This window comes from Panicum hallii, chromosome 7 (assembly GCF_002211085.1).
Source record: "Panicum hallii strain FIL2 chromosome 7, PHallii_v3.1, whole genome shotgun sequence".
Classification (NCBI taxonomy): Eukaryota; Viridiplantae; Streptophyta; class Magnoliopsida; order Poales; family Poaceae; genus Panicum; species Panicum hallii.
In genome coordinates this window covers 31,014,533-31,038,464 of record NC_038048.1, presented here as the reverse complement: position 1 = coordinate 31,038,464, position 23,932 = coordinate 31,014,533, and the positions used below count along the sequence as shown (strand labels likewise).

The 23,932-nt window shown below is 43.8% G+C and overlaps 3 protein-coding genes across 6 annotated transcripts; 2 read left to right on the top strand and 1 right to left on the bottom strand.

Annotated features, from left to right (window-relative positions):
• Position 1: 1 nt before the first annotated feature.
• Positions 2 to 12,786, top strand: LOC112899694 (phospholipid-transporting ATPase 2-like). The gene is made up of 25 exons (XM_025968265.1): positions 2 to 235; positions 858 to 1,072; positions 1,607 to 1,820; positions 2,554 to 2,670; positions 2,975 to 3,067; positions 3,140 to 3,314; positions 3,439 to 3,605; positions 3,803 to 3,907; positions 4,937 to 5,034; positions 5,129 to 5,271; positions 5,846 to 5,942; positions 6,024 to 6,133; positions 6,213 to 6,377; positions 7,335 to 7,489; positions 7,607 to 7,687; positions 7,798 to 7,918; positions 8,501 to 8,604; positions 8,954 to 9,085; positions 9,433 to 9,586; positions 9,988 to 10,105; positions 10,228 to 10,401; positions 11,315 to 11,366; positions 11,826 to 11,953; positions 12,036 to 12,186; positions 12,315 to 12,786. The coding sequence occupies exons 2-25, from the start codon at positions 951 to 953 to the stop codon at positions 12,555 to 12,557; spliced, it is 3,219 nt and encodes a 1,072-aa protein (XP_025824050.1). The 5' UTR covers positions 2 to 235; positions 858 to 950; the 3' UTR covers positions 12,558 to 12,786.
• Positions 12,763 to 16,880, bottom strand: LOC112899695 (anti-sigma-I factor RsgI6-like). Of its 2 annotated transcripts, none has more exons than XM_025968266.1 (6): positions 16,671 to 16,880; positions 16,543 to 16,586; positions 16,288 to 16,438; positions 14,267 to 14,442; positions 14,045 to 14,146; positions 12,763 to 13,934 (listed from the first exon to the last, which is right to left on the bottom strand). In XM_025968266.1, the coding sequence occupies exons 1-6, from the start codon at positions 16,777 to 16,779 to the stop codon at positions 12,795 to 12,797; spliced, it is 1,722 nt and encodes a 573-aa protein (XP_025824051.1). In that variant the 5' UTR covers positions 16,780 to 16,880; the 3' UTR covers positions 12,763 to 12,794. The 2 variants fall into 2 exon arrangements, with proteins under 2 accessions (XP_025824051.1, XP_025824052.1); XM_025968267.1 differs by having other exon boundaries at positions 16,543 to 16,577.
• A 1,882-nt stretch (positions 16,881 to 18,762) lies between these two features.
• Positions 18,763 to 20,994, top strand: LOC112900934 (chloroplast envelope quinone oxidoreductase homolog). Of its 3 annotated transcripts, none has more exons than XM_025969704.1 (4): positions 18,763 to 19,005; positions 19,528 to 19,666; positions 19,932 to 20,023; positions 20,132 to 20,994. In XM_025969704.1, exons 1-4 carry the CDS (start codon positions 18,898 to 18,900, stop codon positions 20,813 to 20,815), a joined length of 1,023 nt encoding a protein of 340 aa, XP_025825489.1. In that variant the 5' UTR covers positions 18,763 to 18,897; the 3' UTR covers positions 20,816 to 20,994. The 3 variants fall into 3 exon arrangements, with proteins under 3 accessions (XP_025825489.1, XP_025825490.1, XP_025825491.1); XM_025969705.1 differs by having other exon boundaries at positions 18,766 to 18,975; XM_025969706.1 differs by having other exon boundaries at positions 18,824 to 18,975; positions 19,535 to 19,666.
• Positions 20,995 to 23,932: the final 2,938 nt, after the last annotated feature.

The window sequence follows — 23,932 nt, the reverse complement described above, 5'->3', positions numbered from 1 at the left end:
CCGGCCCAGCCCACCTTGGGTTTCAACGGCTCTCTCTCTCCTCGAAGCATCTCGCGCACACACGCCACACCACCGTTCTCATCGCCGGCGCCCGCGCCCGATCCGCGCGCCTCTCGAGCTCCTCCCAACCGAGCACGCCATCGCCGTCCAGCCCTCCTCCGCCGCCTCCTTCCCGCACCTACGGAGCTGAGAGCCCGAGATTATCGCGATTGGTCCCCCCCGTAATACTCCACGGGTAAGGAGCCTGGCATCGATTCCGAGTTTTTTGGTCCTCCCATCCCTTCAATCTGTGGCCGATTGGGTTGCTGGATGATGGGGCAGTACTTAATTGAACCATCCGTCCATGGCTCTGGTTGGACCCCATGGTGCGGCGCTTCGTTTCCCTTATGGTTTGGGGTCAACTCCACCTACCATGCTTCGAGTCCTTCCCTTGCCGATTGGAGCTGAATCCCCGTTATTGATGGCTGGGGGAGTGTGGGGGCATGCGTTTCTTGAGATTCCTTTCTGTTACCTCGAATTTCTGGGGGCATTGCTCGATTTAGTAGCAGCCTGATAGGCTTTTGTTTCCTTGGCTCCCTGATTGCTTGCTTGCTGTGCTCTTTTCTTTGGGGGAAAAAGATCCCAGTCCGTGCACAATGCGACAGTCTAGGGATGTTTTCTATTTTGTTTCCTTATCTCAGTTGTGTGTTGCCACGTTTTGCCATTGGAGTGGTGTGGCACGTAGCCACTTGTTTTGCCCTCCTGGCTCACGCAGTCCTGGCAGCATATAGGGAATCCACCAAGAGTCATTATGGAGTAGCAGTTCTCTCTTATGTTTATTTCACCTCTTAATCTGGTACTTGCTTTTCTTTTGTCAGAATGATGTTCATCGATCTTCACATTGTTGAAGCCTTTTCTCCATCAGAGTGATCAAAGCGTGCAATGGCACGGAAGTGACATATTGGACAACAATGAAACGATTTGTCAATATCAATGATGATTCGTGCCGGCATTCCTACTGTGACAATCGGATATCCAATACCAAATATACTCTGTGGAACTTTTTCCCGAAAAACTTATGGGAGCAATTCAGGTTTGTATCTATTCTTTACTTCTTTGCAGTAAAATGGTTCCATCTCCATCTTAACCATTCCATTGCTTCAGCAGCTAAGGTATTTGCTGTTTATCGTTTAGTGTACTTCCTTTAACTTAAATACCTGAGGTTTCTATTATCTAGGTGGGCTCAACATAAAACACCGTTTCTACCATTTGATGCATGCTGAAATTTTTTTGCCATGTTGCTTAATTTAATTCTGTTATATAATGCAATGCATCAGCCTTGCTTATGTTTCTTTTCTCTGCATATGAAAATTTCCAATGTCATCTTACCCTGAGGACTAAATTAATATAAGAGCACTAGATGAAGATTCTTACTAACCAAAAAATAACTGAGTTTTTTGTAATTAACTAGCTCTAGGACTTAAAGCTGACCCCCTGAACATGAGAAAAAAAAGACTTCTAGATCATTTTGTTAAAGGACCTGCAGGAACTCAATTTTTCTGTTTATCTAATGAATTTCAGTTCCATCAGGATTTTAAATCATGTCCACTTCTCTTAAGTATTTCAGGCGTTTCATGAATCAGTATTTTCTGCTAATAGCCTGCCTTCAGTTGTGGTCCCGTATTACTCCAGTTAGTCCTGCAACTACATGGGGTCCACTTATCATCATCTTCATTGTTTCTGCTTCAAAAGAGGCTTGGGATGATTACAATAGGTATCTTTCAGACAAGAAAGCAAATGAAAGGAAAGTATGGTTGGTAAAGGATGGCATTCGTAGACAGGTTTTTCCTTTCTCCATCAATATTTAATTTGCTTTAACTTCATTGAAAATCCTCTTGATCTATTGTAACTTGTGAGCCATTCACGGAAATTGTTTCTAGTATCTTATCGTGTCCAGGTCTCCAGTCTACACCACAAATTCATTTTGCCTAAAGGCATTCAATTTTGTTTTCTATCTTAGAAAAAGAGAACATCTAGAAATTCTTACTTTCATATGTTCTCTAGGCTGTCTTTCCTTATCCAGTTATTCAGCTGCTGGTTCACCCAGCTTGCCACTGTTATCATAAAACTAACGTGGCACTGTTCAGTTGAAATCTTGCTTTAAATTTTCCATCAGAAATACATGGAAGTTTCTTAATGGGGAGAGATAACATGTTTTTATATTGGATACATCTTTTATTTATCTCAGGGTACCATCATCTTCTGTCTTAGTAATGTAGATTAAAAGACAAACAGAGTAATTTTATGTGAATGGATAGTCAAGTGATACTTTTCTTTCTTCTCTGAGTTGGAATTAGTATACTGTGGTATATTCTAAAAACCAAGTAGTCTTAGTAGTACTGGCATATGGAAGGATCAGGGTATTGATGAATGTAGATCGAGCTGGGAGTTGTACCGTTCATGTAATTTTCTTGGTTATCCAAAAAATATACAAATTAAATCTCTATCCTCTAATGATGCATATGGGATTACATTTTTGTTATTGAAATATTTGAATGTGCTTTTGTTTTGTAGATCAAGGCACAGGAGATACATGTTGGAGATATAGTGTGGCTCCATGAGAATGATGAGATACCATGTGATCTTGTTCTCATTGGAACTTCTGATCCTCAAGGAACCTGTTATGTTGAGGTAAATGAAATTGCTCACTAATAGCACTGTGTATGTATTTTGTACATATTGTTATAGGAGTTCATACGAATTACTGGGATGGCCGTAGCCATTGCCTTGACTAAGTAATGAATTTTTGTTAAACAAACTGAACCTGATGGTAGTGATGAATTTACCTTCTAGATTGTCCTAGCCTTAGACTTCATCATATTATGGTGCACTACAGATTTTGCATGTGTACATATTCTGATCCCATTGCTTGGTGATCTAGGTATTTTATTATATTGTAGTTTATGCCTAACTGTGCCTCTTATGTTTACTTCAGACTTCTGCTTTGGATGGTGAAACTGACTTGAAAACTAGAATAGTTCCTTCAATTTCTGCTAACTTGTCAGTAGAGCTGCTGGAAAAAGTTAAGGTGAGCCTTTCTGCACTTCTCCTTTGATATTTGTTATTTATTTTTCTGATTACCTCTCTTTAAATTAAACAGGGTGTAGTCGAGTGCCCCAACCCAGATAATGACATACGAAGATTTGATGCTAACATGCGCTTGTTCCTCCCTACCATTGACAATGAAAAATGTCCTTTGACTGTCAACAACACACTTCTTCAATCATGTTACTTACGGTACACTGAATGGGCTTGTGGCGTTGCAGTTTACACAGGTAAACACAAAATTTGATGATTTCATGAATACCATACATATTCTGCCTGAGGCATTTATTGTGCAAGTTGCTTACCAAAAAGACATTGTAGCAACATGGTTAACCCTCCAATCATCCATTGTAGGCAATGAAACTAAATCAGGAATGAGCAGGGGAACTGCAGAGCCGAAGCTCACTGCTGCTGATGCGATGATAGACAAGCTCACTATTGCGATATTCCTGTTACAAATTGTTGCTGTACTTGTGCTGGGTTATTTTGGGAATATTTGGAAGGACACTCAGGGTCTCAAGGTGCTAATTCTTTTTTATAAGCAGTATCCTGGCGCAACAAATTCATTTTAATTTTCATGCATGTTGCCACCTGTGTTGTGCCTTCTCATGGGCACTTACTATTATACCTTGTGACACAGATGATTATATTATAAGGAATTGATAAGTACTTATGTTATTTGTATTCTATGATTTGATAATTCACTTCCTTTATGCAGCAATGGTATCTTATGTATCCTGTGAAGGGACCATGGTATGATTTCCTGGTTATTCCATTGCGCTTTGAGCTGTTGTGCTCCATAATGATTCCGATCTCCATAAAGGTATGCTTTTAGATTGACTTCTTGTTTCCTCTTCCGGTGTTACTTGTTCCAAAGTACACCATCTTGAAGGTTTATATTTTATTTACTGTAATAGTTGTCAATCTTAATTTCTTGTAGGATATTAACATGAGTTTTGCGGTAGTGATACTCCTTGTGCAGTTTTATTATATCGACTGATACGGCCTTACATGATTGACCCAATAGACTTGATGACCTTAGCCTAACATCCTACCTGAAATGGGCAGCTGCACTAGCCTGGGTTTAGTGTCTTGTTGAACTCCTGGCTACTGGGCTAGAAACATATTATTGGTACTATTATGCTAGACTGCCTTCTTTGGGACCTGCCAAAATGTTCAGGCCAGTCAACTGGTGGGCATCACTAGCTTGCTTTAGAGGCCAACACGCAAACTCTTCCCTCAAAGCCTTGACAGAAAAGCAAAGGGTTGATGCTGCATGACTGTGTTGCACGCTAATCTAGAATTTTTTTTGGACTAATTGCACATATTTTATTTCCCCTAATAAATCTGCAAATCTGCCACTAAATTCAGTAGTAGTGCATTAATTTGTTTCTGGAACCAAACCTCTTTTAATGTACCATCAATTTTGTACACTACTAACTACTTTCTTTTTTAGAAGTCATACACGTTCTTCAGTGTGTCAATATTTGCTTCATGTTTTGTTGATTGGGAACTTAAGTGGATGTAATGGTTAAATGCATTAACTGTAGAAACTAGAAAAATATCGAGACATCATATTACTTAGATGCTGCTAAAGAGCTTTGACCAAGCTGAACAAACTTTGACTAGTTACCAACATTTTTGCTCTCCTGTCACTATGCCTTAAGTGATGATGTGTGCTAACATCTTAATGGCTAACAGATCCATCTAATGAAATTTGGGTGCCGCGAAAAAGAGCAGAGAGTGTAAAGAAATTGTTTAGGCACTTCAAGAACTCTAGATACCATTATTAAAAATTTTCTATACTTTCATGATCTCTATGATTTTAAAGTACTTTTATTCTTGGTTGTAGGTTACTCTTGATTTGGCTAAAGGTGTGTATGCAAAATTTATTGACTGGGATGAGCAAATGTTTGATTGGGAAACAAATACACCTGCTCATTCAGCTAAGTACGTACTGCGATATATCTGTTTCTTGTAAACTTCAATGCTTATCGCACCTACATTCTTTATTTCATAAAGCTTAGATAAATGTATCCTTCAGCACAGCTATTAGCGAGGACCTTGGGCAGGTTGAATATATTTTGAGTGACAAAACTGGGACACTTACAGAGAATAGAATGATTTTCAAACAATGCTGCATAAGTAATACTACGTATGGAAATGACAATGGAGATGCTTTAAAAGGTTATCCTCTTACTCATTATGTTCCTTTGGACCTAATAAGAGACATTGTTTATCCTTTTCTTCTTTCTATTTTAGTAGGTCTTAGTATGAAAGATGCTTCTTTTCTGTGGAAATGTGGTATCTTGGATGCTGGAAATTCTAAGAGAACGGAAGTGCACACTTCATTGCAATTTGAATATCACTATCTTTAGTCTGTAGTTAACCTAACAGTTTTCATGTAATCCTATATTTTGGAATGGATGGAACATGGCAGGTGAAATTCATAATGTGCAAAGCTTTATATAAGCAAATATTTGAGGTGTTCATATACAGAAGATTGGTGAGCTTGGAACTTTAGGCTGCAACTTTAATCTTCATGATATCTGTTTTTCTAGTGGTGTTGCTAAACTTCTAGTGCACTTCACAAAATCATGATGTTCTTGGAACTGTGCCGTGAGTAATTGTTCATATTAATGGATTTCTAGTGAAAAATTTTTATTACTGTTATTCTGAATAACTTGTGCTCTAAATGTACCTCCTCCAAAGTTACAGAAGCATACCTATTTTTTGGTCACTGACAATTCTCTCTACCTAGATGCGAGACTTCTAAATGCGGTCTCAAGTAATGATCCTGATGTCATCAAATTTCTGATGGTGATGGCTCTTTGCAATACAGTGGTTCCTGTCAAAAGGCAAGGCACAATTTCTTTCAGTACTCTACTCTGCATATTTGTGATATTATGTTGTTCCTTATAAAGCTTTCATACTTTCAGCAATGATGATACTGTGTCATACAAAGCACAATCGCAAGATGAGGAAGCATTAGTCAATGCTGCATCAAACCTGAATGTGATGCTTATCAGTAAAGACAGCAGTACTGCTGGTCAGTAAATGTTTCTTGGATTGTGACAAGATTATACTTTCACTAAGCTGCTTGATTGATTTCTCTGTTGTTTCTACAGAGATTTGTTTCAATGGGTGTAAGTTTCGGTATGAGTTGTTGGACATTTTGGAATTCACTTCTGATCGCAAAAGAATGTCCGTAGTGGTAAAGGACGGGCAGACTGGGAAGATCCATCTTTTATCTAAAGGTGCCGATGAAGCTATTCTCCCTCGTGCTTATCCAGGTAATGGTACAACCATGAAAAGTGCATTATGTCATGATTCATGCAATATTGAATTTAGCCTAGATGCTTGGATTTTGTATGCATTATCAGATCAGTTTGCATATTACAACATTCTTTGTCCGCTGCTGAATCTATTCATCATGGGCTATGATATGGTAAGACTAGGGATAGCACGAAGAACCTGTTCATCGCCCTCCCTATGGAGGCTCTGACTACTTTTAGGGTTCTTCTTGCTTGCCCTCAATTGATACAAGGGTCTCTTTTATAGAGACGACTAACTGTATAAATCTAACTTATCTCTATCCTAACAAACCAACTAATCCATGCACTGTTCACGCGCTACAGTACCGCGTGAACAGAAACCTCTGTCCTGTGCCTTCTAATCCTGGTCCTACTACCATAACAGGCTAGCAACTATTATAGACACTTGTATCAAACCTATCTTTTGCTACATAAAAGAGCCTAGAATCTTTTTAAGTAGAATTGATTCATTACCATGAGAGAGATAAATGTCACGCAAAATAGTCAGAAAATTTATTTGGCCTCAATAAACACTCGTGTTGGGTTTCATATGTAGCCTACACAACTTTCTTGGGATATTAAAGAAAAAGCATTTTGGTTTTTTAGATGACTCATAACATCATATGCTATAGGTACCTTTTTGGGAATTTTTTTTCTCGAACACGCAGGAGAGCTCCGTATCTTTGTATTAAGAGAGAGGAATTGGTTACACCTATTTTAAACATGGGGGCTTCCTATTGCTCTTAGCGCCAGTGTGGTGGCTCCATTTTAGCATATGATGAACTAGAATATTTAAGGGCTTGTGCCAAAAAAATAAATGGCTTGCTGTCTTTCATTTTATTTTACAAATATACCTTTGTCATTTTGTGCAGCTTCAGTGTTATTTCAGAAAACAATCATCTATGCTAATTCATGTCTTGCATGCGTGTATCACAGGACAACAAATACAGAGATATCTTGAGGCAGTAGAAATGTATTCTCAGTTGGGACTGCGAACATTATGTTTGGGATGGCGTGATCTGGAAGAAGATGAATACAAGGAGTGGTCCAAAAACTTTCAAGAGGCTAGCTGCTCATTGGACAATAGGGAGGTACTTAGTAATTATTCTGGTTTAACAAGTTTCTGTTAACTTTATTAAGTTCTCTCATCTGTCTCACTAACTCTTCTCACTTACTTGGATAATGTTACTATACTAAATTATATACAGTCTAAAATTGCCGAAGCCTGTCACAGCTTAGAGCGAGACCTTTATATTCTTGGTGTTACTGCCATAGAAGATCGTCTTCAGGTATACCTTGATTATTAATTTCTGTCACTGAGACTAAAAACCAGTAGATAAAACTATCACAATTTTACACTTGCTGCCTTGCCTCACTTATAGATTCTTCTGGCTGGCAGGATGGTGTGCCTGAAACCATTAAGTTGTTAAGGAATGCTGGAATTAATGTGTGGATGCTAACTGGTGATAAGCAAAATACAGCAATTCAGATTGGACTTCTTTGTAACCTCGTAACCTCTGGTACTGTACTATCATGAGACATTTGATATCCATTAAATTTAGCTAGTGGCCATGTGCAACCAACAATCTGAGTTGCCTCTTGCAAATGTTTTCCACACTGGTCCATTGCAAGTTATTGTCGTAGCACATGATGAATTATGATCAGCATCTCTTTGATCCTTATGCTGTTGTGCGCAAATGCTGGGCCCTAAGGTACAAATATTAGATATTTTTGGAAGCTCTCTGTGAAAATTGGTGATATATCAAAAAAAAATATTACTAAAAGTCAAATTATGCATTGCATAGATGGAGAGTAATATTTCTTGGATGCCACTACATGGTAGTTCTGAAGGAGCTCATAACTTATGTAACAACCGTGTATTTTTTTCATTTTTTTTGGTGTGGGACCACTCTCGACCTATTTGCGATATAAGCACTAATGCATCTAGCATTCTTTATAGTCACAATGTTATGTTCTCTGCATGAGCTGTTTCTGTTTGCCACATGGTTTTACTACTTCACCATGTTGAACATTTCATAAATTCTTATTTCATACCTATCCTCCTGTTAGCAAGATCATCACTTAACGTCTCACTCCTACAGAGCCCAATAGCCAGTTGTTGTCTATCAGTGGGAAAACTGAAGAGGACATATTAAGAAGCCTCGATACAGCATTACTAATTACGAAGAATACGTGCGAAACAAAGGTGTGTATCTTGCATTCCAATTATTGTTAATTACTGCACAAGTATTTATTAGCTCTTTCCCCCATGTTCTGTAGGAATGATATTCAGTTTTAAACCTTTAACACCAGTTAGTCAGATGCTGAAATAATATCTTGTATAGAACATATTCTCCTTTCATATTTGTAGGCTCTAGAGGATCTTTTTCCCTGTCCTGTATTCAACTTGAACTTTCGGAATTATATTTGCATCGTATTTTTGGAATGTCCTCTTGAGCAAATGAACAAACTGATACTATGTTTCATTCTAAATGATGGATTCAATGCTTGTTAAACCTGTGTTGGAGTGCTTCCTCTCAAATCTGTTCATGCAGGATCTTGCATTTGTTTTGGATGGTTGGGCACTCGAAATAATTCTAAAGCATTCCAAGGAATCTTTCACTAGGTTGGCGATGCTGTCAAGAACAGCAATATGCTGTCGAATGACACCTTTGCAGAAAGCACAGGTTTACATTTTGTTGTTTATGATCATTTTTTTATTAACCATTTTACATGTTCATGAATCCTTTACCAAGTGTGTGGCTGTAAATCAGTATAGATCATGCTTTCATAACAAGATATTGGATGGCCTATTGTAAGCGAAAGTAATATCGGTGATACCACTATACCACTAGGTTCAGTAGTTTGCAGCTCTATATCTTCTGTTTAGAAGTAGAGCTCAACAAAATAAGCATGCAGATAGTTTTGTAATGGACATTTATCTGGACACTTTTCTGTTTCATTTGATTTATCTTGACATGACCTTTTATATAGATGTCGATTGGTTAAAATTATGTTGTTTGCATTTCTGCAGCTTGTTGCTATTCTAAAGTCCGTTGGGTACTTAACTCTAGCAATTGGTGACGGTGGTAATGATGTTAGAATGATCCAAGAGGCTAACATTGGAGTAGGGATTAGTGGTAGGGAAGGACTGCAAGCTGCAAGAGCTGCTGATTATAGCATTGGGAGTAAGCATCTCTCTAATTTTGCCAAATCCATTATATTAGTTATTGTGTTTAGCTGCTTTGCTGCCTTAGTCGTAACTGAACATATATTGTAATTCTTGTACTTCTAGTTGATACAGATGGATTCTGTTTACTTCCAGAAATCTGGAAATTTGATTTAATGGTTTTTTGCAATCTGGTACTGAAATAGCATATAAACCAGATTCTAACTTGTGCAGACATTGTTTCTATCCATTCTTCATGTGATAACAGTTTCTATCTTTGCTTATCCATCCAAAAAGGGTATCATTTTGTTGTATAAATGGTTGCAATTGTCGTGCCACTTATTACCCTTTTGCACTTTACCTCCAAATTCAATATATTTTTCTTTGTAAAAAATCACATTTCGGATATTTCTTTTGCAGAGTTCAAGTTTCTTAAGAGGTTGATACTTATTCATGGTCGCTATTCATACAATCGAACAGCATTTATTTCACAGTACTCCTTCTACAAGTCACTTCTTATATGCTTTATACAGATTCTGTGAGTCTCTGTTCCCTTTGATGCTTGTGCCGTTTGCTGCATTTTTAATTATTGGCTTCTGCTACTGATTTGCAATTTGTCATGGACTTTGTGGCTGCACTGCTCACCTGGTCCTCTGTCAGGTTTGCCTTTTTGTCAGGGCTCTCGGGAACTAGCTTATTTAACTCCATTAGCCTGATGGCTTATAATGTTTTCTATACAAGTCTACCTGTGATGACTATAATTTTTGACAAGGATATCTCTGAAACAACAGTTCTACAGTACCCCCAGATTTTACATCATTCTCAAGCTGGGAGGTAAATAAAACTTTACCTTTTAAGCTCCGTTTGGATGTAGATATTGAGCAGCTGGAATTGAATTGGGTACCAATACCAAAGCAGACTAGTATTGGAAATGGGTTACAATATCAAATCTGCTATTTGGATGTAGATGGAATTGGCGGTTGGAATCCAATAAAGTAGCAAATGCCAATTCATGTTTGGATGCGCATGTCAAGAAATTGGGAATTGACCTTCTCATCCTCTTCACCCTGGCCATGTCAGAGAAGGTCGCGTCGTCGTCTCGCTGGAGGAAGCCCCGCCGCGCTGACCGGGGAGGAGCTCACCACCGCTGCCCTCGCCTCGCGGAAGAAGGCCCCGCTGGTCCGGGCCTCTAGGCTGCCGCCGTCGCCGCGCAGGGGCAGAGGGGTGATGGAACTCGCGGCGGAGGGGCGGACCTCGCGGCGCAGGGGCGGAGGAGCGACGGAGCTCGTGGCGGAGGGGCGCAGGGGAGGAAGGAGCGGAGGAGGCGCGGGCCGGCTCGACGCCACTGGAGGGAAGGGAGGAGCGGAGGACGCGCTGTACAGCTCGATGGCACCGGAGGGGAGGGAGGCGCGGGCCAGCTCGGCGGCACCGGAGGGGAGGGAGGAGCGGAGGAGGCGTGGGCGCAAGAGACGCCGAGAAATTGAGGGGGAGGACGATTGCAGTCCGATACCGAGGGAGGGGAAGGGATCGGTATTGTGGGAAGGGGTAAAGCAGGACGGTGAATACCGCTTGGTATTGGAGTCAGTTTCCAATACCAATTCCAAAACCATCCAAACAGCTGATATTGAGTGTATCTAATGCCAATTCCAAATTCCAGGCTTCAATATCTACATCCAAACAGGGTGTTAGTGCTTTTGATATCTTTGTGCATAAGTTTTACTGATATGTAGTTCCATCATCTTACCAGGCTTCTAAATCCAACTACATTTTGTGGATGGTTTGGTCGTTCACTGTATCATGTAAGATAATCTTTTCTCTGGTTCTTGTTATGTTTTGTCTGGCATCAGCTCATAGCACATCTTAAGTAGACTACCAAAGTGGGGGGTGGGGGTTGCAATTGTTAGGTTATTGAAGGTGATTGGGGAGTATCCGGCATCAGCTCATATGTCTCTCTTGTTCTGGTAATTGATTCTGTTCATGGACATGGACATGCACATTCATAATGATTAGCTTCTTACTTTACATCCTTTGACATGCACTGATCGCTAGTATTTTAAGCATATGTTGTGTGCATTATATTGGCAACTGAATTACAAATAAAACCTATGCAGGTGCTCCATCACTGCATGTAGCGCAAATTCTGCTTTATTAATCTATCGATTTCGCTGTATGGGATAAATGCATGTGAACTGCATAGGCCTCTAGATGCATTTGAACTTTATTTTCTTTCATGAAGCACTAATATTTTTCAATTTCAGGCGCTCGTCGTTTTCTTTATTACGGTATGTGCATATGCGGATGAGAAAAGCGAGATGCAGGAACTCTCAATGGTTGCACTATCCGGATGCATTTGGTTGCAGGCTTTTGTTGTGACGATGGACACAAAGTAAGTTCTTATCAGGTGACAACAGATACATCGGAGTCATTTATTGTAGAACAGTCACTGACATCATCTTATGCGTCTTCAGCTCATTCACTTACCCACAAATCATTCTCATCTGGGGAAATTTTGTGGCTTTCTACATGATCAACTTAATACTCAGTGCCATCCCAAGCCTTCAGATTTACACAATCATGTTTCGCCTGTGCGGTCAACCATCATACTGGATCACCATGGCAGTAAGTCTACTATTGTTTCACTATGGAACTTCTTTTTTTGGTCAGTTTCACTACATAACTGTCGTAATCATAAGTGCGATCTGACATAATTATTCCCGCTACGTGGTGCAAACATGTTCACCACCCAGCTGACTGTTGCAGTAGGGATGGGCCCGGTGATGGCTTTCAGATACTTCAGGAACCTGTATCGGCCTAGCGCCATCAACATACTCCAGCAGATCGAGCAGAGCAATGGATCTATCCAACCTTCCAGAAACGTGGAGTCAGCAGCGCTTAAGTCGGCCAGAAGCAATCTCACTAATCTACTGTCTGGTTCGCGTAGAAAGAGAGGTTCTTATTATCAGCCTCTGCTTTCAGAGCCTGCAAGATGATCCGCAGGTATGTTGGCAGGCGGCTAGAGCTGACTGGGCTTTCTGTTCGAGCACAAGATTTTTTTTTTTTGAACGAGAAAAAACACAATAGTCGCACCATTCAGTCTAAGAATAACCACTCAAGCACGCACCATTCAGTCCAAGAATCACCACTCAAACACAATTATCAGTTCATCATATGACAGTAATAACAATGGCCACGGCAGCGCGGAGCTGCGGTTTCGCCTCCTTTCCATATCAGGCCGGTCCTGACAGAAGACGGACGTTGATGTGCTTGGTGTCGTCGCTGCGAGCCAGCGAGAAGGTGCCCTCGGCGGTGAGGTTCTGGTAGTTGACGCTGAGCTTGTACTCGCCCAGGAAGGCGCTGAAGTTGAAGGAGCCGCGGTCGTTGGTGGCGCCCAGCACCTCCCTGGTCTGCCACTCCTCGAGGAGCCTATCGACGACGTCTCCGGCGGGGAGGTTGGTGAAGTTGGCGTCCGTGAGGCACATCTGGTAGCAGCTGGCGTTGGCGCCCATGGCCGTCCACAGCATTATGCCGTCCACCGCCGGGTGGGCGAATCCTTCCCGGAGCACCTCCTCCAGGTAGGCGGCCTGAGTCTTGTGGTCGAAGGAGCTGCTGATGTCGACCTCGGTGAGCCAGATGGGGAGGCGCAGCGTCCCCAGCTTGTCCAGCACGGCGCGCACGTAGGGAATATTGGGCTTGCCGAAGTGGCCCTCCAGCCCGATGCCCTCGAAGGTGACCCCGCCGTCGGCGAGCTGCCGGAGCCGGGCGGTGTAGGAGTCGGCGCTGGAGCTGAGGTCGTCGCAGGCCTCGACGACGTTGAAGTCGTTGAGGAAGAGCGTGGCCAGCGGGTCGGCGCGCCTGGCCGTGTCGAAGAACTCGGCGGTGGCGTTGCCGCCCAGCCGGTTCTCGTAGAAGTCGAAGTGCAGCATCTCGTTGCTGACGTCCCAGTGCACGAAGTCGCCCTTGTACCGCGACAGCAGGCTGCTGATCCGGCCGGCCACCGCGGCGCGGAGCTGCGAGCCGGTCAGGTTCTTCACCCACGCCGGCGTGTACCTGGGGTCCTCCCAGAAGATGTTGTGCCCGCGCGCCATCACGTCGTTGGACTGCACGAACCGCAGCAGCTCGTCCGCCGCCGCGTAGTCCTCCTTCCCCGGCGACGGCTCCGTCGCGTACCACTTGAGCTCGTTCTCGAACACCGCCGCGTTGAACCGCTTGGTGAACCACTCCTGGTACGGCTTGTTACCGATGATGCTCCTGCTGATGGCGGAGCCAAAGGGGAAATCCCGGGTGATCTGGCGCACGGCGACCTTCGCCCCAACCACGCGGCTGCCGTTGCCGTCGGAGACATGGACGTTGACGAAACGCTTCCGGATCTGGCATGGAAGGCAAATGCCATCGCGTCAGGCGTCAGCTAGCTCTATGGTTCCCAGCCCAGACAAGCTGAAACTGCATCTGACATGAACATTATTTGGTAGCAACGTACCAGCTGAATACGGTCCTCCCTGTGCTGATTCCATTGCTCGGGTGAGAAGGGTTGCAAGGAGGCGCTTCTGATTGAGATTGTGGAGGCGTTTGGGCTTGCGGTCTGCAGCAGAGAACGGAAACACGTACGCATGAGAGAGCATGCTGAATCGATTTCTTTCTCTCTTTTTTCCATGAACATGTGCCGGTGTCCTCATAAACAAAATTCCACATCTCAACTCACCTGGAAATAGAGAACTGAAGTTTGAGACGAGGAGTTGAGAGCAAAACCACCTTTGAGGAAAGACCAGCAGTCGTTTCGCACGAGAGCTGTGCCGATGCATTGCGACGCTGCGCTCTCTAGGGTCAGTATCTTTGCCTTCACATGTGCACTTGCTGGTCCATCAATTTTCACCCAACCTGGAGATAGCAGTGAACCACTCACCATAATGTAACTAAAAATAAAGCAATGAACCTGAATCGTTGCTATCAGGTTTATGTCTATATGGATCTAATAAATTACTGAAAATTATTCCAAGTTTAGAAACAAAATGTTCCCGCAAAAAACTAAAATTTTAAAATGCTACAGGTTCAACTAGAAAAAAAATTGTCGAGTGGAACTAAACAAGTGTTCTAGCGGAACAAAAAGATATAAACCTGGAACAAATCATACAAAATTGCGGAATAAAAGAAGAAATTGTACATCTAGCATGTTTGAGAAGAAGGAACAAGATAAGTGTTGAAGTGGAAAAGAAATTATAAATCAAGAACAAATCATTAAACTTTCCAAACAAAAAGCAATCCAAACTATACATATACGGAGTAACATCTAGTGAATGCTTTGGGAATAATCTGATCCGGTAACAATCCAAAATACATCACGGAACGAACATATCAAAAAAAACTATAGGAACAATCGAAACTACAAATAGAAATATTCTCAAAGAATAAGTAAATGCTCAAAATACTCTATCTCTAATTATAAAAATGCTAACTTCTAAAAAGATTCAAAGTACATTCATGTGTTATCTTCTTTTGTTGTGTTAATTGCGAACAACATCATGGTGCAAATGGTTTCGAAAACGGAAAACAGTTTGGAAGAAAATTTGAATTTAAGATTTGATTCCAACCCATTTTGGCCTAACCAAGTTGCATCACCTAATTATGAGCATCCGTGCCCACTTGTCACACACTGGCTTCCCTGGCTGGTATGCACGTAATGGACCAAAATGTCACTGTGGGATAAAAGCAAAGTAGAAAAAACAGAGAATGAGAAGGTGGCTGAGGAACCGGTCCCCTCTGATTGGGCGGACCATAGAATTTGTGTGGTTTGAAGATGATTAAAAAGTATTGAAGGAGGTTGGGAGGGATTAGATTACAAGTCGAAACTCTCCTCAAATTCTGTTGAGAAGGAGATTAACCGAACAAAACACGCGGCGAACCGTGTGCTACAATCTCTAAATTGTAGGCATAGTCTAACCGTCCATTCACGCACATCATCAAGTTAACCGACCTCTAGCCCAGACGGCTACAAAACTGTGGTACCCTGCCCGGGGTACACGCTACACTCTTGACCCCACATCCGGTGCCCGGCCCCACCCCCCGTGGCGCCGGGCGATCCCAGCCTTGTGTGACGGCGGCTGGTGGATCTCCCTCACGCGCCCAGGCCGCTTGCGCCTTGGACGCACGCACGCCCACCCGTGACGGGACGCCAGACGCTGGCCGGGTGAGGCTTGTCGCTTCGCTGGTTCCGGCCGATGCTATGCTTCTTCCCCTGACTAGGACGTCTCCTATTTCTTGCCTAGATAAGAAGCAGGCCGACGCAAAACTTTGTTGCTGTTGTTGTTTTTTTTTGCGAGATGTACTGTTGTTTAGGGGAGGCAGAGAAAAAAATCAATGAAGGGTAAAACTTTTCTTTTTACCCTGCTTGTGTTGGGTGTAGATCGATTTTGCAAGCCCCCCCTTTGTTTAGAGCCTGGAACTTCTCCAATTAATGCCTGCTTTCCACAACTCATATTATGTTCTTGAGGGAGCTTTCACCATCAATGTGTTTCCAATTTTATGGATTCAATTGGAAATATATAATGTCAGCTACTGTGCCTCTTTTTAACTCCGGCTCATCGTCCGAAAGTTATGAATACCTCCTAAGAATTCATCTTTGTGGCTTTGTTCTTGGCTCTTACCAGGGAATTAACGCTTGCCACTAAAGTTTTGCTACCATGATCGCCAAACAAGTGGAATCAACTGCGATAGTACAGTGCTTACAGGAGAAGATGTATGCGATCGCCGCCGACATGTTGTAGAGCACGAATGCCGGAGAGTAGTTCCCCTCGTCCTCCGTTCTGAAATCCGTTATCTTGCTCGCCCAACGGAGGACGCCGCCATTGTACAGAGCAGGCTCAGGGTGAGGTTTGCACTGAAACAAAAGGAATAAAAAAAGAACAGGTTCAAGAGAGCACTCCCATGATCTATCCATCTCACTGAAGAAGAAAAACGCCCGCACGCAGGCAGGACGGGTACCTCGGTGTAAGCTCTGTAGTCGTATCGCACTCCATCTCCATAGTCCATACATGCGACGGCGAAACCGATCGATCAGAACCCAAATCTCAGTGAAGCAATCTACCAGTAGTAGAAGCTCATCGACTCACCAGCTGAAGCTTGGCGAGGCAGCGATCCGGCTGCGAGGAGGAGCAGCAGGACCAGAGCAAGCAGCAGCTTCCGAGCAGGAGGGAGAAGTGACGCAGCTGAAGCCTCCATGAGCTAGTTTCCAGGACTTGGGATGCTACACACAATGCAAAAGCTAGGAGTCGGAGTCGGAAACGAGCTGAGCTCAAGATGTGTGCTTCTCACGCGCGTGATTTTCCTCGGTCCTTGGCCAACTCTGTATGTGTGTGCACAGCAGATATATAGCCAGGGAGCTCGCTGCTTTTTACCTGATGAAGCTTTCAGCTAGGATGAGGTATTACTTGAGAGAGAAAAAGGTGACTCAATCAGCCTTTTTCTTAAAAAAAAAACCTTGGGGATGAAAAGTAAATGGCATATCGTAAATTACTGCAACAATTTTATCGATAGCAAGACTAAACAACCGTTACAAAGTCGGAATGCTCATTAGCACTGGAAATCTTTGGTAGGTCAATAATGTTCGGAGGCGGGTCAAGAAGGTTTGGAGAAGTTGCAAGACACAGCAACAGTTCCTTATGCAGGTTTGAGGGTGTCTTCTTCAATTTTGCATTGGGTTCAAAGTCGCAACTACGTCACCGTTGAGTCACTGGCATATGAGACCCACAACTAGCTAGCTTACTGGCACAGCCATGGCAAGCATGCTGGACTTTGCATTATTTTTGGTCGTTTGTACACGTGGAGGCAGTTGCCGTGCTCCAAGGCAGGCTAGCTTGGTCCGGTTGGATAGACCGCAATACGCACAGAAAAGTTCAAAGGTTGAAGAGATGATGTTGAGAGTAAAAGACAAAAGCCAGCAACAAGCAAGATGTGTGTGGGTGTGAGTGAGCCTCTGAAGCCATACATGCATGGAGTCGATCAGCATGGAGAGGAGTTAGCAAGATGGTTAGTGCTTGCTAACCCAACTTTCGGTGTCATGTATTTGCGGGCACTCGAGCGCACTACAGTTGAAAGATAAGAGGCGTAGGTGGTGTGGTCAGCAGTTAGGCTTTTGTAGAGTAAGGGAGATCGAGTGCATGCAACCATGCACTGACACCTCGACAGCACTATACTGTGATCTGCAAGATCGATTACTGTCTGATCCCAGCACGCTACCCATGATCTCGGAGTTGGATGCGTAGTCAGATTTTTAACATAACTGAAACTACTTATTGACAAATTGAAAAGTTAAATAATAGTGTCTTCGTACATTGTACTTTTATAATAACCGAAAGAACATGAATGTGGGATTGACTTTTTTAGTGACTAACTAACAATTGGCCATTTTTAGTTTAGTTATCGGTTGAATTTTCAATCAAATGCGGATTGTCCAAAGTATTTTTTTTGTGAATGCCAATTGTTAGCAAATGTGATCATGGAAACAAAGCTCCAAAGGCTAGGGAATTGAGTTATGTTCTACTCATGCACCAGAAAAAGTTTACTCTCTAAGTCCTAAAAAGGGTTCTCTTTTATGTTATCCTAAATCAAATCATTCTAAATTTGGCCAAGTTTATATAAAAAAAAAGCTCCGCAGGCTAGCGAATTGAACTCTATTCTAGTCATGCGCCGAAAAAGCATACTTCCATTCGTCCCAAAAACAATATAAAATGTATGCTCCACATACAAAACATTTCGTATGTTCTTGCTTTAATTATTTTTACTCGGTCAACATGCATTCAACAAGTTGCTTATGTTCAAGAATACAAGAAGAAGACTCAAGTTGACGACTTACTTAGGAGGCTGTTTGGAAGTACTTTTCCGAAAACGGCTTCACCGTTGAAACCGAAATCGGTATATGTCCTCCCAAATGGATCCTTTATGCATGGTGCTTATATATCATGTACTTAGAAGAGTTTACTTAGTGGTGCTTATCGGATACCAAGCTGCACTTTTGTTATTAGTCTCTCCGTTGTTTCATAAGCTACATATAGACTTTTGCTTACATCTCTAAGACAAGCAGAGACTTTATGTGACACTTAGACTCTGTAATCCTATACTAGTATAATTTTTAAAAAAATAAAACAATCTCAAGGTAATGGCCAAACGAATGTGCGGAAGCTTTTTAAATTATATCCAAGCAAGTCAAATTCTTCGTGCGCAAGGCACATGGCTGTACAAATACACGCTACCACAGCTTCCCATACGCATCTGAACCCCTGTCTGTCTCTTCTACCTTCGTCGTCGGAGAAGAACAACGCCCACATCTAGCTCGAGTTCATGGCTACGGGCGGGAGGCCAACAACCATGCGTGCCATCCAGTACACCGGCTATGGCGGTGGAGCTGCTTCCCTCAAGGTCAACTCTGTGACTTCCTTCCATGTTCAGGTTCTTTTCCGAGTTGCTGATTATTTTGGATGATTTTTTTCTGTGAAGTTCTACAATTTCTTGCAGAACTGTATGTAGAGTCTCAATAGGCCTTGAGATTTTTTCTGCATGTTCGTTAGTCACTGGGGATAACTTTGTGCATTGCAGACGTACTACTACCGTACATTAGTAATGTTGTTCAACACGGTTGCTTCCTGGAAATAAATAGCATTATTGCGAAAAGGGACAACCATTTAGACTTTACACCCATATGAGAGCTAAAGGAGTTGACTTAGAAAGTTCAGGTGCAAAGGGCAATCTAGGCGCCATTTTCAGTAATGAAAAAATGCAGGATCCTCCGAGTTGTTTTTCTGCCACTACCGCTCGAGATTTTTTTTCTCTTTTTTTTTCTACAGGACGCTATAGGCTCCATTTTCCTAGTCTATGTCAAGTGCAAATTTTAAGTATTATTAATTATCCAAGTTATCTTAAAGCACATATGTTTTCTTCAAAGGGAATTAAATTTATCTTCTTTTGTTTCAGTATGTAGAAATCCCAGTTCCTTTGCTAGGGAAAAATGAGGTCCTTGTGAAAGTGGAAGCGGCAAGCATAAATCCAGCTGACTGGAAGATTCAGAAAGGGATGCTACGCCCATTCCTCCCTAAATTCCCTTGTATTCCAGGTAACAGCTTGTCATAAGAATTCTTTTTTCTGAAAACAAGAGCTAGCTCTACAACGCAAAGACTGTCTTTACATCATTACATGACATAGCCGTACTGCAAATTTTACCATCTCTTGAGATATTGATAAAAATATTAGTTGCAAGGGAATCCTACTTGAGGTCTTGTGGAAATTTTGTTCATTATTACTAGAAATGACTGGAATTATTACCAAATAAATTTGAACTCCAATCTATTTAAACACGTTTATGTAAACTTGCGAAACAGTGACAGACGTTGCTGGAGAGGTCGCTGAGGTTGGTTCTTCAGTACGCGAGTTCAAAGTTGCCGATAAAGTTCTTTGCAGACTAAAGTTTGGGGTAACCTGAAGCATCCCGATCTCTGCAAACCATCTTATCTGATTTTTGTGATGAACAGCTGATCCTATTATGTAGCCGTGACTCGTGAGAGCTGATTTGCATTTGCAGAAGGGCGGCGGCCTCGCCGAGTACGTCGTGGCATACGAAAGCAAGATCGCCGCCCGGCCTGCCGGAGTATCCGCCGCCGATGCCGCCGGCCTGCCTATCTCGGGGCTCACGGCTCTCCAGGCCCTGATGTCCATCGGCACCAAGTTCGACGGCACGGGCCGCGGCGCCGACATCCTGGTCACCGCGGCGTCCGGCGGCGTGGGCATGTACGCCGTCCAGCTCGCCAAGCTGGGGAACCACCACGTCACGGCCACCTGCGGCGCTCGCAACATGGAGGTCGTCAGGGCCCTCGGCGCCGACGAGGTCCTGGACTACAAGACACCAGAGGGGCAGGCCTTGACGAGCCCGTCGGGCCGGAAGTACGACTACGTCATCAACACGACGGACGCCAGCAGGTGGTCGGCGCTCCGGCCGAGCCTGAGCGGCCGCGGCAGTGTCGTCGACGTGACCCCTAACCCCGGGAACTACATCGCGTCCGTCCTGACCATGTTCGCGAGGAAGAAGATATCGATGCTGGCCCAGGTATCGCTGGGGAAGGAGCACATGAGGTTCCTGCTGGAGCTGGTGGCGGAAGGGAAGCTCAGGACGGTGGTCGACTCGCGGCACCCGTTCGAGAAGGCGGCGGAGGCGTGGGAGAGGAGCATGGCAGGACATGCCACGGGGAAGATCATCGTTGAGATGTGATGACTGATGAGTCGCTTGTATCTCATAGGTGGTTGACTGCTTGTGTTGGATGAAGGAAGTAAAAGCAATGATACAAGACGGTGTGCGCTAGTGGCCATAGCCTTTCCTCCGCCACTGTCTAATGCCAATTCCATTGATTAAAATGAAGGAAAGACGATCTGGTGTGATCTATTAGACTCCGTTTGAATGTAGATATTGAAAGCCTTAACATTAAGTTAGGTTCAATACCAAATCAAAGTAGTATTAGTAATGGATTACAATACCAAAATCTATTATTTGAATATAGATAAAATTATTAGATGGAATCCAATGAGCTAATAGATTGCAATTCATATTTGGATGTCCATACCTTGGCATTGAGAATTAGACCATCTTCTTCTCCTCTCCATCTGGGTATGCTGGCGGCGGCGCATCTCGCCTAGGGCGGAGCTCATCTGCGCCACCCATACCTCGTCAGAGAAGACCACGCTCGAGAAAGTAGCGTCATCTTTGTAATACCCTGAGATAAAATAAATAGATTATAGATAATTAGCTCATGCTAACTATCCACATTATTGTGATGATTTCTTTTGGTCTCTTCCTTACGCATGCTGCAAGAATGATATAACGTGCCTGCACTAGATACTAGTGACTATTTTGACCACCGTAATTCCTATTTGTATTTGTGCATGTGTGCTCTTATAGGGTGGCCGGCTAGGGTTGGCACGGGCCCGGACGCCGAGGGAGGCAATGGGATGCGCCGTGGAGTGGGACTCATGGCGGCATCCAGGGACCTGATGTGGTGCGACACTAGGGTTTTGGGGGTACGGCGTGACCACCGCGTGGTTCGGTGTGATGTAGGCGGGCGCGGGTGCGGCCGTTATGCTCCGCTGTCGCGGAGCGGAGGTGGCAAGGCAGGCGAGGCGCGAGAGGGAGCGGAGCGAGGGAGGCGCGGAGTGCGTTGAGAGGTGAGGGGTAAAGCTGACAAGTGGTCCCCACCTTTCAGCAGCTCGGGTAGGAGAAAGGGTACGGGTGCGGGTGGTGAGAGAGACGGCGGCGGGTGCGTTGGGTTGGGCCAGAGCGGGGCCTTGCGGTGCGGGCCAGGCTGCAGGGTTTTAGTGGGTTAGGAAGGTGTATGGGCTGGTTTGTTAGCAGGCTGGGTTTAGGGGTTGGGTTAGAGTTAGATTTAGTTAGGTTTAAATTTAAATTCAAATAGCCCATTTGAATTTAAATTCCGTACAATTTCTAACAATCAATTAAAATCCAAATAAATCAAATCTGAATAAGAACCAAACTGTTTCACACTATCAAAAATACTCTTAGGTTGGATAGGTTTTAAATTTACTAGGAATTTGAAAATTGCACTTTTCAACATATAAAATTTCACGAAAATGCGGGATGTTACGGGCTCCCCCCTCACAAGAATCTCATCCCTAAGATTACAGGTTTACCTGGTTTTCAAAAAGGCGAGGATACATCTCCTTCAAGTTGGATTCTTTCTCCAGGTAGCTTCTTGCTCTGTATGGTTACTCCAAAGAACCTTGCAAAATCCTATCGCCAACTATAATCAAGAATAAAGGAAAACTATACAACTTACTTACACATTTGTATCACTAACCTAGTTCCACAGATGTATTTGTATATTTAGCCATTTCAGGATTCAAGTCCAAAATAAGAAGAAAACACACAACCTACACTGAAGAAGTACACAGAAGATCCCACCCTGCATCACACGAGGGCCCACTTGATAGGGCAAACCGACGTACAAAGGTAGTAAACACCCAAAGGATAAGGATAAGACCCACATGTCAGTGCCCTGGCCAAAGGCGGTAGCCAGCGGCCTCACCTAGGAGACACAAAATTAACATAGCTACAATCAAAGCGAAAATCCATGAAACACAATATAAGAACAAGATAAAAACCATTCACTCATCCATCATGCATGTAGTACAGAGAGACACCAGTGTTATCTCGAGGCCAACTCCTATGCTTTGGAGGTCTCACACCGAACTCATGCACTAGGAATACATCGTGAACGCTTACAGAAAGGGGTGACTCTTAACACGACTACAAGAAATACTCATGACAACACATAACAACCTAGCCGGTAACATGACATCGGCTCACTACAAGACTTATGAAGACTCACGCCAGAATGGGTCATCGGTGGACTACCTATCTTACATCCTACTATTATTCCTCAACTCCGACTCACTCCCTAGTAGAAGGTGACTCGTGGCTTCTTGTAGGTAAGCACATGCTTGAAGTCCTCCGGGTAGTCCTCTAGGAAGATGGTGTCGATGGCTGCAACGGCCTCCACCACCTCCTCAGTCTCGATGCTAGGTGGCAACTCCTCATGCGGGCACTCGTGTAGGCGAAGCTCGGTGGGAATCAGCTTGAAATCCTCCTTCCTTACCGCAGGCTGGCTCTCCTCGGGTAGCTGGTTCCTCAACTCGTGGATCTCTTCGATGTGGATCGAGTCCGACAGCTCCCATGTCTACATGGCATGAGCAGCCTTGTCACGTAGGAAGACGACAGTGCGGGTTAGTTTGGCGATGTTTCACTTGTTCCTCTCCAGTATGGTCTCTAGCTCCTTCACCTGGTCCTCGACAATAGACTCAAAGTAGCCACGGAGGGTCATGAAGTCTTGCTGGTTATCCACCTAGTTCTGTAGCTGTTGGCACTCGGCCTTCCTGTCAGTCACCTTGTCCTCTAGCTTGCTGATAGCTGTGAGGTAGCCCTTCTCCTTGCGCTCCCACTCGGCCTTCTCAGCCTGAAGTTTCTGGAGCTCGGTCTCGACCTGGAGCAGCTTCTCCTCAGCGGTCATCCTCCGTTTGGTCTCGATCTCAAGCATCCTCCCTATTGTTACATGGTACTGCCAGTGGCGACGGGCATCCTGATGAACCACGGTGTAGATCCGGTTCCATCCCCAAATCTCGCGCTCGAGTAGGTTGATGAGCCTCACGCTCGCGTGGAACCCCTCGTGGAGTAGCTTGCTCTCCTATGAAAGGTTCACCATCAGGCGGTCCAGGGGTCGTAGAGGTAAGACTCGGTGGTGTGTACCAAGGGCTGGTCTCCTCCGATCTCCTGAACTAGGGCTGCAAACATCTCAAGGTACACGGCCTCTGGATCTTCGTC

Coding starts and splice junctions, on each gene's coding strand:
- LOC112899694 (XM_025968265.1), top strand. CDS start 951: ATGAAACGATTTGTCAATATCAATGATGATTCGTGCCGGCATTCCTAC. Junction 5,035..5,128: donor ACACCTGCTCATTCAGCTAA/GTACGTACTGCG, acceptor TGTATCCTTCAG/CACAGCTATTAGCGAGGACC. Junction 6,134..6,212: donor TAAAGACAGCAGTACTGCTG/GTCAGTAAATGT, acceptor TTGTTTCTACAG/AGATTTGTTTCAATGGGTGT.
- LOC112899695 (XM_025968266.1), bottom strand. CDS start 16,779: ATGGAGGCTTCAGCTGCGTCACTTCTCCCTCCTGCTCGGAAGCTGCTG. Junction 14,147..14,266: donor CTTCAGTTCTCTATTTCCAG/GTGAGTTGAGAT, acceptor TCTCTGCTGCAG/ACCGCAAGCCCAAACGCCTC. Junction 13,935..14,044: donor GGGAGGACCGTATTCAGCTG/GTACGTTGCTAC, acceptor CTTCCATGCCAG/ATCCGGAAGCGTTTCGTCAA.
- LOC112900934 (XM_025969704.1), top strand. CDS start 18,898: ATGGCTACGGGCGGGAGGCCAACAACCATGCGTGCCATCCAGTACACC. Junction 19,667..19,931: donor TAAATTCCCTTGTATTCCAG/GTAACAGCTTGT, acceptor CTTGCGAAACAG/TGACAGACGTTGCTGGAGAG. Junction 20,024..20,131: donor TTTGCAGACTAAAGTTTGGG/GTAACCTGAAGC, acceptor TTGCATTTGCAG/AAGGGCGGCGGCCTCGCCGA.